The sequence below is a fragment of the Onychostruthus taczanowskii genome, unplaced genomic scaffold (assembly GCF_017590055.1).
Source record: "Onychostruthus taczanowskii isolate IOZ18803 unplaced genomic scaffold, ASM1759005v1 scaffold103, whole genome shotgun sequence".
NCBI lineage: Eukaryota > Metazoa > Chordata > Aves > Passeriformes > Passeridae > Onychostruthus > Onychostruthus taczanowskii.
Genome location: NW_024496858.1, coordinates 1,499,013 through 1,512,191, shown reverse-complemented (window position 1 = coordinate 1,512,191; position 13,179 = coordinate 1,499,013). Strand labels below are relative to the sequence as shown.

General features: G+C 46.4%; 1 protein-coding gene across 2 annotated transcripts; it reads left to right on the top strand.

The window, feature by feature from the left end:
* Positions 1 to 452: 452 nt before the first annotated feature.
* MAPK1IP1L (mitogen-activated protein kinase 1 interacting protein 1 like) lies at positions 453 to 12,362 on the top strand. Of its 2 annotated transcripts, XM_041413152.1 has the most exons (4): positions 453 to 1,040; positions 7,986 to 8,013; positions 8,537 to 9,250; positions 9,680 to 12,362. In XM_041413152.1, exons 2-4 carry the CDS (start codon positions 7,990 to 7,992, stop codon positions 9,689 to 9,691), a joined length of 750 nt encoding a protein of 249 aa, XP_041269086.1. In that variant the 5' UTR covers positions 453 to 1,040; positions 7,986 to 7,989; the 3' UTR covers positions 9,692 to 12,362. The 2 variants fall into 2 exon arrangements, with proteins under 2 accessions (XP_041269086.1, XP_041269078.1); XM_041413144.1 differs by lacking the exon at positions 453 to 1,040 and having other exon boundaries at positions 7,269 to 8,013.
* The last annotated feature ends 817 nt before the right edge of the window (positions 12,363 to 13,179 follow it).

Below are 13,179 nucleotides of genomic sequence, written 5' to 3'. Positions count from 1 at the left end.
CGCTCGGTGCCCCGGGGCCATGGCGGGCCGGATCCCCTCAGGGGCCGCGCCCGCCCCTCAGGGGAGGCGGCACGTGACCGCGCGAGAGGGCGGGGCCGCGCCCGCTGTCACGTGGCCCCCACCGAGCCCGCGCTGCGATTATGGGCGGTCTTATGGTTGGTGGGCGTGGCTTGTAATGCATTAATTGTGGGCGTGGCCCGCGATGGGCGTGGCCTGTGACGGGAAAGGGGGCGTGGCCATGCGGGTGGGCGGTGCCGGTGACACAGCGGCCGTAGAGGGGCGCGGCCGAACGTGCGCGCGCCTCCGGTGTGGCGGCGGCGGCGGCGGCGGCGNNGGAGCGCGGGAGGGTGGGGGGGCTGCGGCCGCCGAGCCGCCGGGCCGCGCCTCAGCCATCCCGGAGGTGCCGCCCCGCCTGCGGGGGGCGGGCGGTGCTGGTCCCTGCAGAGCACCGGGGGTCGCTCGTGGCGGGGCCTGGTGGCTCTGGAGCGGCGGCGGCGGCGCTGCCTTGCCTGGGTTCAATATTTGTTCGGCTTTTTATTAATTTTTATTTTTTTTGTGTGTGTGTGTGTGTGCGTTGTGCGGCCGTTTTTATTAATGAGCAGATCGATGAGCGTGCATTGCATTTAAGTGACTTGAAGTTGAGGCTTGCTCTCTGAAGGAGGGCTCGGGAAAGCCGCTTTTTTTCAGAGTTTTTGAGGAGTTGGTTTGTCAGATTTTAAGGTGTTTAAGGCAGCTGGCGTTCAGGGCATGGCCAGCACTGCGTGCTGTCCGTGCTGCCCGCCTGACAGGTTTTGTTTCTGATGAAAAACTTCTTTCCAGGAGAATTCCGGGGTGATCTGATGCTCCTCAGCCTCATTGCCGGTGGTGTGAGAACAAATGTAGCCGCTTTGTGTTTTTGAAAGCGAAATGACACGCCCTGAACGTGCCCTTCGTGAAGGAAAAATTCCTATCAGGCCAGCCCTGGGAAGCGTTTTGGGTATTCTTGAAGCTTGAGGTCATTCAAGTGCATTTTACCAGTGCCAGTTGAAGGAAGGTGCCAGGTGTGGATCCTGAAAAGTGATTTTTTTTTTGGGAAAGCCTCTGCCGAGGAGCAGGAATGTGCCTGGGTGTGTGTGTGTGTCAGAGGTGGGGGTACAGCTGCAATGGGACACGTGGGTTTGATGGTTTTTTACACCAAAACCCTGCAGTGGAGCTGTTGGATAGTCACTCCTCAGAGCCAGCGTGTTCATTTCATCCAAAACAATGGCAGTGATGGAGCTGATAACGCTTGGGAGGAGAACAGAGGCTGCCCAGAGCAGCTGTGGCTGCCCCTGGATCCCTGGCAGTGTTCCAGGCCAGGCTGGATGAGCTTGGAGCAGCCTGGGACAGTGGAAGGTGTCCCTGCCATGGCAGGGGTGGAATGGGATGAGCTTTGTGTCCCTTCCACCCCAAACCACTCTGGATTCTGTGATGTGAGGCTCTGTAGCTCTCAAGATAATTTAGAGGCCGCTCTGAAAGATCAGCTTGAACCATTCCAAGCTGCTGGACTGACAGATCTTTCTCAGGATTCCCGGGGCTGGGTGGTGTGACAGGAGGGATCTCTGCTGTGCCCTGACTCTGTGTCCCAGCTGGCACTCCAACAGGACCCTTCCCTGAGCTCCGTGCCCTGTGTGGGGCCATCTGCTGGCCTTGGGGACCTGCTCTGGGCTGGCTGGGGAGGCAGCTGTGCAGCTGAATGGCCTGCTGAGGGTGAGGGGCTGGCACACATCACAGATCCTCGTGGCTTTGTGTTTCTCAGCTCTTGGAAAATGCCAGCTCCTCTGTTTTGAGGAATTATTTTCTTTTTGGTACTTGTCAGCTTATAGCAAGTGTTACCATTTGGTTGTGGGTCTTAGTGACATCTGTCCTGAAAATCTGAAAATCGACTTTTGTCATTTTTTCATTCATAACAGGGAAAGGAGCAGAAATATCCCCAAACCTCTCATAGCCACTGGTGATGTAGCTGTTGGGTTAGTTTGTCAATTAACTTCATTTTCCCAATGGATAAACACCCAGGGCACACCAAATCATTTTATGGTGTGTGAGCACTGGGGAGGCTTTAAGGATGGGGAAAGGGCCAGAAGAGGCCACCAAGATGATCAGAGGGCTGCAGCAGCTCTCCTGTGAGGAAGGGCTGAGAGAGCTGGGAAGGTTTGTCCTGGGGTGATGTGACTGTGGCCTTGCAGTACCTGAAGAGAGTCTGCAGGAAAGATGGAGATAGGCCCTGGCACAGGGTGCCCAGAGCAGCTGTGGCTGCCCCTGGATCCCTGGAATTGGATGAGCCTTGGAGCAACCTGGGATGATGGAAGGTGTCCCTGCCCACGGCAAGGAGTGGAACAAGATGAGCTTTAATGTCCCTTCCAACCCAAACCATTCTGGGATTCTCTAAAGGCCGGCTCTGAAGTGTTGATATTTAACGCCTGAAGCTGCAGAAATTTGCATATTTTAGAAAACATTTAGAAGCCGTCAAAGAGTTGGTGTCTCTTCCATTTTCTCCGGGTGCTATGTTGGGTAGTTCCACTTGTGTGGGCAGAAATGCTGTTGTGGATGAGGTGATGCTGCTAGGAATTAGTCATGTTGGAGTGACAAAGGAACCTCTCTGCCGAGGCAGCCGTGCCACCCAGTGGAAATGCAGCACAGCCTGTTGCATATCCAGAAAACCTTTTTCTGTGTTTGAAAGATGATCTTGGAGACAGGAACTAAATCTGGCACATCAAGTGTTGGAAAAATGTCATACAACTCAAAAAAAAAAAAAAATAGGAAAGCAGTTGATGCTTAGTTTTGGGTTAGAAAAAGTGCTTTGGATGGCTCTTCCTAATGAGGGTCTGTAAGGACTGATGGTGGATAAAAGCCAGGAAAGGCAAAAGCATGGGAAAAATTGCTACTACACCCATAGTTTCAGTGAGATGGATGCAATCCAAGAGGGTTTGGAGCTGAAAAAACCAGCGTGGAGCTGGTTTGTTGTGGAAGCTGTGCAGTAGGACGGATTTAGCACGGCACACGTAGCACCAGGCGTTTCACAGACCTCCCTGAGAGTCACCCCCTGGTTGTGAAGGCTCTTGGAAGAACTCTCCTGCCAGAGCTGGGTTGGAATTGTGCTTCCCAGCCTTTCTCTCTTCCCAGTTCAGCATGAACCCAGCAGCCTGGCTCATCTCACCTACCTGCTGATCATTTCTGGGAGCAGCTCATGGAGAGGAAATCCAGGAGGCCTTGGCCTGTGCCTGAAGGTTTTGCAGGGTCTAATTTCTGGGCAGGTGCAGTGAAATCCTTCCTGTGTCTCATGGCTCTTCAGGATAAAGGATGAGAGGGACTCGGCTCCTGGCAGCCTTGTTTTTGCAGGCATTGATCATCTCTCTCCCTCCCTCCCTTCAGTTTGGTGCTCCGAGGTGGCTGAAGGTGCTGCCCTGACCAGCAGAGCTGGAGCTGGCAGCCTCTGGGAAGCCAGAGATGTTTCCAGGGGCGTTGGCCTTCAGAAAACAAAGGGAATCTTCTCTTTCAGCACAGTGGATGCAAGCAGGACTTCACTGTGAATGCTGCCAGCTCTGTTGTCTTTCTGCTCCCTGCCAAGTGACTCTAACTCCTGAACCCTCCTTCCATTTGTTCTTTCTTCATCCCAGCTGCAGGGAGGATAATTTGGAGTAGAGTTTGAATGTGGCAGAAGGAATGTCTGTTACATGAGTGAGTTTCTCTGCTGATATCAGTGCTTGTGCACCAGGAAACCTTCAAGGGATAATTGGTTCATTCTGATGACTAAAAATCCCATCAAGCCACCGTTCAGTGTGGTTTGGTTTTTTTTCCCTAAAATCTTGAGCCCATGTGTGATCTGGAGGGACTTTAAAAATTAGTTACTTGGAGGTCTTCTGTCTGACACTGTCTCTGAGTCTGATTGGTGAGCATGTGAATGCCTTGGGGGCAATAATTGTAATAATACCATTGATATTCCTGTAAGGTTTTGACTGGAATTCTTTAACTAGTGTTGAACAACCTGAATGGAATATAGATTCCAGATTTAAGTACAGATGAGTTCATATGTTGTCTGAATGTTAAGGGTAATTTCGGTTTCTTTTTTATGAAATGAAGGTGGCGGTACCCAGATTAAATGTCTGTTTAAAAAACATCCCTGAAATAGGGCATCCTTTCTGCAAGAGGATCCTTGACATGCTTGGCATGGGCTCAGTTATCCCAAATGTTGCCAACAAATGTTGCTCTTGTCTGCTTGCCAAAGTAAAAAAGCCACTAAATCTCATTATAAGCTATGCTTAACTACTTTTTTTCCTTCTTTTTCTTTTTTTTTTTTTTTTCCATAAATCATGCAGCAGAATTGTTCTCTTCATTTTCATGGCACAGAAATATTTGGGAATGATCTGCTAACAGATATTGGGGATATCAGTTGACATTTGGGAAGCAGGCCTGTTTCAACTGTGTGCACCCACTGCTTGACTTGAATTTACTCCTCTCTGACACTTTTGTGACAGATCACAGGATTTTCTTCTGAGTTCTCCTTTAGTTTCCTTTCTTCTCTTCCTTCTCTCCCTCGCAGCAAATGTTCCAACTTCTTCTGTGGACTATTTTCAGTCTGTTGTAGATCTGGTTTTCAGTTGGTCTTATCCCATCTCTCCATCTGCCTAAAGAAATGAGGATTCTCTTGACCTGTTCTGGTGGTGTTTTTAATAACCTGATTATGATCATGATTATTATTATTATTATCTGTGCATTTATGTGAATTTTTTTTTTGTACTTGTCTGTATATTAATTATTGTTTTCCTTTATTTTTGGGGTTGTAATAAATAACTTCTCTGTCCATGGAGGTAAATTGAATTACAGTACCACCAAAAAGCACCTGCCAACTTATTATTATTGAGTGTGGTTAATTGCAAAAATTAGTGAATTCTTAGCAGAAGAGGTATTTCTTGAAGAGGAATTGAGTTTGTAATAGATATGTCTCAGACAGCTGAGCTGTTAATAGCAGGAGCAGAAACCATTTCCCTGATGTAGTTCACTTGGTTTCTCAATTTTAAGCAAATAGTCCTTGATCTGAAATGTTCCTCATCTGAGACAGAGAGTCCTTACTTGAAAGAACTACTGCTGTTATAAATTAATACTGGAGTTTTAACAAACCTTTGTATTCATGCAATTAGGCACTGAATTCCATCAACTTTGTAGATGATGTAGATTTAAGAAATACATATTTCTTAAAAGGTTTATTTAAATTATTAGGTGTTTCTTGACAGGTTTATTTAAATTACTGTCTATTTCTTGAAAGGTTTATTTAAATCACAAGGTATTTCTTAAAAGGGTTATTTAAATTATTAGGTGTAACTTGAAAAGTTCACTGTGTTTCCACAGAGGTCTGGGTTGTTCCACGTGATCATAAATAACTTGGGAAATGAGATGAGCAGTGTCCTGTTGATACAAAGCCATTCAGGAGAGTAAGGATTAGGTAATAAATTGGCAGAAATAATTCAATGGCAATAAATCTGCTGTGATTCAGAGTAGATAAATGTAGAGTGGTGCATATAATTTCACATATAAAATGCTGTGCTGACCCTTGACACTGAGGAGTGAAATATTGCCACAGAAGTGTCAGTTCCATAGGGATCTAAAAGCAGCTGGAAAATGAAGAAATATTAGGAAGGAAATAGAAGACAAACCAGAGCATAATTATGATACTGTATAAATCAATGGTTATCCCACATCTTCAATTCTCTGTGGTTCTTTCTTGTCATTCATCCCAAAAGACACAAAAGACTTGGAAAAGCCTCAGATTGAGGCAGGGAGAATAATCAAAGGCAGGGAAGAGCTGCTGCACTAGGGTCAGGGGAAAAAGCTGGAACTCAGCCTGGAGAAGGGAGAGATGAAAGAAAGTGGTAAAAATCTGTAGGATAATGATCAGCATGGGCAGGATGGGTAAGAACAGACTTGCTGATTTCCTCAGCTGCAAGAATTCAGGAGCTACAAGTGCAAGTAGTAAAATCCAGGTTTTTTTAGAACAAAAAAAGGAGGTGGCTTTTGTGCAACAAATAGCAGCCAGTGGGTGTTGTAGGAACAACTCTGAAGTGGGCAAATGAGACATCCCCTCATCTAAGTGAGGAAACTGGATGTGTTTGTGAAAAAGGAATTGAGGGTTATTGCTCCATGGAAATTGTCTTAGGAGGTGTCTGAGCTTGGAGTCATTGAAGTGTTGGGGTGAGAGTCGTTCCTGTTCTTGTTCTTCTCTACTTTGTTAAGGTAAAATTGGATGTTGAGCTAAATGACCCCTTGTCTGATCCAGAGCTGTCCTGAGCTCAGGAGATTGTGTAGGTAGTAACAAACTTAGAGTACAGTTTCAGAGAAGAATGTATAAATAATATAATGTAAGCAATGTGGATATATATTAACCTAAGGGAGCTTAAAAATCTATTTGATCTGGGCTTTCTGTACAAATCTCCATCCCTGAGACCATTCTCTGTCTTAGAAGTCAGTTCTTCACCATCAGCAAGGGAAATACAAGGATTTTGTTTTGTGGGAGCCAACTTTGCAGTAGTACTTATACTTTTGACTTGTCTTTTACATTTTTCCTCCTCTTATGTTCCTTTCTGGCTCCTACACTCTCCCCTAAAACCTTTTGGCTGCTTTTGGTAATCTTTTTAAGCAGTTCCTCACCTCTGGTTATGTGTTAATATGTCTCATTGGTCCCTAATTTTTGGTGCCTGTTTTTTTGGAAGTGTGGAGAGGTTGGAAGTTGGATACATATTAGTGACACCTCTGCAGTCAGTCACTGGAGTTGGTGAATGTAAATAAAAGCATCCTCTGCCCTTGCTATTGTTATTTATTCTGAAATAATTGGAGGATAAACCATCAGCAAGCTATAGTTCTTTTATTTTTAGCAATAAGATCTGTGTGAGGATTCCAGCTGTGAGGTCCCCAACATCAGAAGGACATGGACCTGTTGGGACAAGTCCAGAGGAGCCACAGAGCTGCTCCAAGGGCTGGAGCCAGGCTGGGAGAGCTGGGGCTGCTCCCCTGGAGAGGAGAAGGCTCCAGGGAGAGCTCAGAGCCCCTGGCAGGGCCTGGAGGGGCTCCAGGAGAGCTGGAGAGGGACTGGGGACAAGGCCTGGAGGGACAGGACACAGGGAATGGCTCCCACTGCCAGAGGGCAGGGATGGATGGGAGATTGGGAAGGATTTTGAGGGTGGGCAGGCCCTGGCACAGGGTGCCCAGAGAAGCTGTGGCCACCCCTGGATCCCTGGAAGTGCTCAAGGCCAGGTTGGATGGGCTTGGAGCCATCTGGGATGGTGGAAGCTGTCCCTGCCCACAGCAGGGGGTTGTAACTAGGTGATCTTTAATGTCCCTTCCAACCCAAACCATTCCATGATTCTCTGATTTAATCATGTTTTGGTTTAGAGGCATTGGCTTCACCCACAAGAATCCTGCTTTACCTTTTCCAAATCCCAGTTTAGAAAACACCTGGAATCCTTCCCAGGCATCCCTGCCTGGGCAAGCTCCATATGCTCCATATGAATGCTTAAAATATTTTTTTGCTATTGCAATGTGACCCGTTTACATCCTGTGTCACACCTGTCTGAGAGGAGGCAGGTGGAGGCTCGGGGCTTTCCTTTTCATGGGAACTTTATCCAGAGAAAGGTGTTTGGGTGACTCTGTGAGCACAGGGAGGCAGCTGGGACAGCAATAAACCCAGGGCTAAAACACAGAGAGTAAATTTATTCCCATTATCTCAGTGGGGATATCTGAGTGGGGATTCCCAAAGCAACACCTGGCACAGGTGTCCATGAGCACTGCTCACCCAGATCCAAGCTCCAGGAGCTGGTGTGAGCCACAGGCTCTGGAACCAAGGGCACCAGGAGGTGCTGCTGGTTCAGCACCTGCTGAGCTCCCAATGAGACAAATGTAGATGTCTCATTTAGTCTTGCTTAAAAATACCTTTATTATTTTCAACAAATTTCACTTTATCTTACCTTACTTTTCAGCACAATGTCTGGAACTGATGATTTTTCGGTAAGTAACAGTTTTTCTTTCCTGAAGATCAGCAGTTGTGTTGGTTATTCCAAAAGCTGACATAGTTTTTTGAAGGAAAAGGGGAGCTGACATTTCCTCTGTGTCGCTGTGGTGGTGTTTTCCTTTTGGGTAGATGTAGCAATCCCCGGACTAACCATCGGAAGCTGCTGGGTGCCTCGTGGCTTCTCTCCTGTGACATTAACAAAGGAGCTGTGCTTTCATGGCATCAGGATAGTTGTAATGGAAATCTAGGGAAACGTTTTCAGGTTTGTGCTGCAGCTGCCTGTTGTTCCGTGTGGCGGGGTCGCCTTTTATCTCTGGCTTTTTTAAGTGCGGCCTGTCAGAATGCCTCTGCTGCCTTAGTGATAGGAGCTGCACAAAAATGAATGTAATCATCTCCGTGCGGCCGCCGAGAGCTGCTCTCCTCCCTCCGGCAGCTGGGCTGTAGCCGCGTGGTGGGGGGATGCCTGCAGCCGGGAATTCCGGCCCGGCATTCCCTTCTCACCGGCGCTTTGTCTTTCAGTTGGCAGATGCTTTACCAGACCAGTCGCCTGCTAAAACCTCCAAAGTGAGCAGCACCAAGCCTGGCCAGCAGCCCGGGCAGCCTCCGCAGGGCTGGCCGGCTTCCAACCCTTGGAATAACCCCAGCGCCCCCCCTATGACTCCAACGGGACTGCCACCAAACACATCGGCTTCCAGCGTGCCCTTCGGACCTCCTCCCACGGGAATGTATCCTTCAATGCCCCCGGGACCGCCTGCTCCATTTCCTCCTCCTCCTACTGGACCCTCCTGCCCTCCTCCTGGTGGTCCATATCCACCCCCAACTGTGCCAGGTCCTGTCCCGCCAGGGCAGTATCCTCCACCAAATATGCCCTTTCCAGAGCTTCCACGACCTTACGGAGGTCCAACAGAGCCAGCTGCACCTCCTGCTCCTGTTGGGCCATGGGGATCCATGCCCTCTGGAGCATGGGGACCAACAATGGGAGGGCAGTATCCTGCTCCCAGCATGCCATATCCACCCCCAGGGCCATATTCTGCTCCCACCCAGACTCCAGGGGCTGCGCCGACAGTACCGTGGGGTACGGTCCCGCCCGGAACGTGGGGACCGACACCGCCCGGGCCATTCCCTCCACCCACAGGATCATATCCAGCTCCAGGACTATATCCTACGCCCCCTAATCCTTTTCAAGTGCCATCTGGTCCTGCTGGTGCTCCATCAATGCCTGGTGGTCCCCATGTGAGTGTTTCATTTTGGTCTCAAATTAAAGTGTTTCGCTTTTAAGTGGGGAAATTCAGTAGCGTAAAACCTGTTAGTGCAGGTAAGGAGTTTCAGCGCACCTCAAGTTTTGCTGCTCAAGTCAGTGGGATAACAGCAATTTAAATATTAAACATATCAGAATGGCTAAATTATGTTAATGTCTCACATTATAATGGTCTTCCACTGCTTGGAAAGACTCTGAAAGCCAAAAAAGGGGGGAAAGCGTTGTAATACTTCTGAAGGAGAAAATATTCTAATCTCTTTAGTCCAGAGTGCTTGCTGATAGAGCAATAGGGAGGGAATAACAAAATATAAGGGTGAATTTGTGATTAATTAACAGTATTTGTAACTGTGAATGAACTGCTGTGTGGAAAACCTGTATTGACCATGACTTATTCTCTCTTGCAGCCTTACCGCTGAATACGTTCTGGGCAACAAAATACTGTAGTTTTCCACCATCATCCACTACTTACAGAGATTTTTACAGTTTTTGTTTCAGTAATGTATGGGGCTATGAAGAATATTGCCTCTTGTATGTGCATTTGTGGTATGAAGGAGCAGTTTACATCAATTTACCTTGCTCATATGCTGGCATAATTATTTGGTTTAATCAAGCGAAATACAAAGAGAAGAAATCAACTAACACACCTGTGGTTCTTATGTTGGCAAGTGTTCCTTGGAAAAAGAGGAGTTGCCATGTAAGGATTATAAAGAATCAGGCCCACGGAATTAAAAAAAGTTAATTCTTAAATTTCCATTAATGCTTTAAGTCTCGTTGCCAGACTCCTGCTGGTCATTGAACGGATGGATAGTCATATTTTGTCTATTTTCAGGTTATTCTAAAAAGTCAATAGAGAAAGTGTTTCAACATTTTAGTCAAGAAACCTAATTTCTGAACGTGCTACAGTAATTCAAACTAACAAGACAGAGCATGTGAACTCGAAGGTTTTCTCAGCATTTTGTACATACTCAAACCAATTGCTCGGTCTGGGACTACGGAGGAGAAGAGCCACGTTTGGAAGCCTTGGTGTGACTTGTCAGCACACTGTTGGTGTTCACAAACAGGCATTCCTGTGCAAGTGAAATAACCTGGATGTGCAGTTAACTTTGAATCAGCAAAATGTGAGTTTTATGCATGCAAATGAGGACATCCTGTTGCCAGTTCTCATTCTGTGGTGGTTGGAAGTTTGGCTTGGTCTGTGTAAAGAGAAACTGATCCCCACGTAGGTACTTCCCTATTTCTGACCTGGGTTCTAGTCATTTCAAATTTGACTTGGCTGCTGGGTTGTGCAAACCTGGCAGGCTTTTTCAGAGTCCCTGGAAACTGAACTTGAGCTTAAAACCCAACCTGAGCATTCCCTTCCCAGCAGTTTTTGGCACAGTTGTGTCACGACGGAGATCCTCGTTGCCGCGCGAGGGGCTCTCGTTTGCTGTCCCTGGGAGCAGCCCCTGTTCCCAGCTGGGTGTCTGCATACCTCACGGAGTAGGAGGAATTTGGGAGAAATTGAATGTCAGGAAGCCTGTGCACTGCTGTGCAGCTGCCTCTCCCGAGGGGCACTGCCCTAAGCTTTCGTGTTCTTGCCATGTCTGTGCCAAGCACATCCGAGGGCTTTGCCGGGACGCTGCCACGTCTCTGGGTGGTACTTCATGGCCTGCACTTGGACCACGGACAGTTTGTTTCCTCCCCAGCTGGGGATGTCCTGACTTAGCCTCTGTGGGTAGAATTAGGAACAGATTCTTGCTTCACATGGTAGCTCATTAGGGAATCTTTGTATCATGGAACTGTGAACACGAGTTAATTCTCTTCCAGTACTTTCGTGGCTTCCTGCATGCGTGTGATGGACACTCGAAAAGCACATGGGGTGACCTGGTGGTGATGCTCCTTGGTAGTCATAGCCTTTATGGCAAAGTCCTACAGTATTTTTGCAGGAGAAAGCAGCCAGCTGAGCTGTGGCTGCTTTAATCCAACGTCATGAAAGCTGATAGCAAAGGAATGTCTATTTTTTACTTTTAGGAAGACAATACTGGAGCGGAACAAAAATACTTTTAACACTTCAACTTAAACCCCAGCAACTTAACCCTTGGGATAAGAACCAAAAGTGCAAGTCTTCACTAACCTTAAAAAAACCCCAGTTACCCCCTAAGCAGACTTGGCAAGACTAATTTAAAATTAACATAAGCAACATTGACTGCATTTGCTTAAGTGCTTTTTTGATACCTGCAGCCTTAGACTGTAAATCATTGTAATGAAAAAACATTTAATCCAAATGAATGGATCATGCAGTAGCAGCCCTCCAGTTGGAATTGCACTGGCCATATGTCTCTGCAGGGAATGGGAAGAGGTAGGAAAGGATAAAGCAAAAGTAGCAAGTAATGATTTTTGGAAAGGGGTTTTGTAAAAGTAACTAGACTTCTAGGTTCTTCCTGAAATAGGCAGGATTTATTACTGGAACATTTAGGCTAAAATTCAATATATATGGGATGTTTTTCAATGTATATTCGTATTTCTTGAGGTCATGAAAACTGTTTCATAACCCCTTTGTTTTTGTGAGCAGAGTTCTTTGCATAGCAGTGAAAAGGGTATTCCTGTTAATCTATTGTGTAAAAACTCAAGGTGTCACTATATACCGTGTAGTAACTTTATCACATGTTATGTCAAGTGTGAGCAACTTCTGGCCTGAAGCTTTTGCAATGGAATTTGTACATTTCTATGCATCATTTTGAGTTCAATTGCTGAGGAGTTCGTTTTGACTTGTGCTTTGAGGTTGACATACTGCATTTGTTTACAATACGAAATATAAGCAATCACATCTTTAAAGTATAGATTATCACCTGCTGCTGTATTTTCTTTAGATGAAACAAATATTGCTGTATGATAGTGAGAAGCTATAAATACAGGATTTGATATTTTTTTGAAAATGCTGTCACTTTTGTATAAGATTAGACATTAAACGTATTTTCAAGACTGTTGTGTTCACTGTTTTTCAATTCCTGCTTTTGACATGCCTGTGTAGACTTTTGCCTTGAATGAATAGTAAAAATAGGACATCCTTGATTTGCAAAGCCTGAATATAAAATCAGAATTACTTGACTTCTGTGAGTGTTTTTCCTCTTCCTTTTGTGATATTTGCAGCCTGTGCATAAGGGATATTAAATGTGGAATGCGACCATGGTTCTGGTGTAGCATGTCAGCCCCAGGTACTGCCTGTTCACAAATTCCTCAGTAATTAGGAGAGAAAAGATCTGATCTTGCCTGTTCAGAGGAGGAATGGGACTGGTTTTTTACCTGTGAAGAGCTGTGTGTGTTTTCCCTGCCCCTGAACAATTCCTGTGCCAGATTGACACACGTGGATGTGGTAAGTGACCCCCAAACCACTGTTCTTACACACTTCCCAGGAGTTTGATGGGATAAGGTGAATAACAGAAACTCCAGGGCTTGGCATCAGTGTGAACTACTAAATTTGGGCATCACTTGTGGCTGCATTTCCATGTATTGGCTTGAAAAGCAGTTCACACTGAGCTGACCAATGCTGCTGTCTTGGTTCACACTTTCATCCTTCAGGGAAGGTAAAAATGGCAGCAATGAACAGGAAATAATAGAAACAAAAGTATTTACCCACTTTAATGCTTGAGAAAAGCTCTTTATAGGCCATGGTCCATAAATAATCGTGACATCTGTTAATAGAACAGTGCAATATGTGGGCAGTGCTTTATCCTGGCTGTTCAGCTGTGGGATTGTCCCTTCCTCTGGATTTCTCAGATGAATTCTGAGAAAGATTCCTGTGCATCAGTAAAGACGTGGCCATGCAGATCCAGCTGTGTTCATTGCTGCCCTGCAGACACAGAAAACTTCAGCTGAATATTTTTGAGGGACCAAGTCCTAGGGGAGGGAGCTGGGAAGGGGCTCA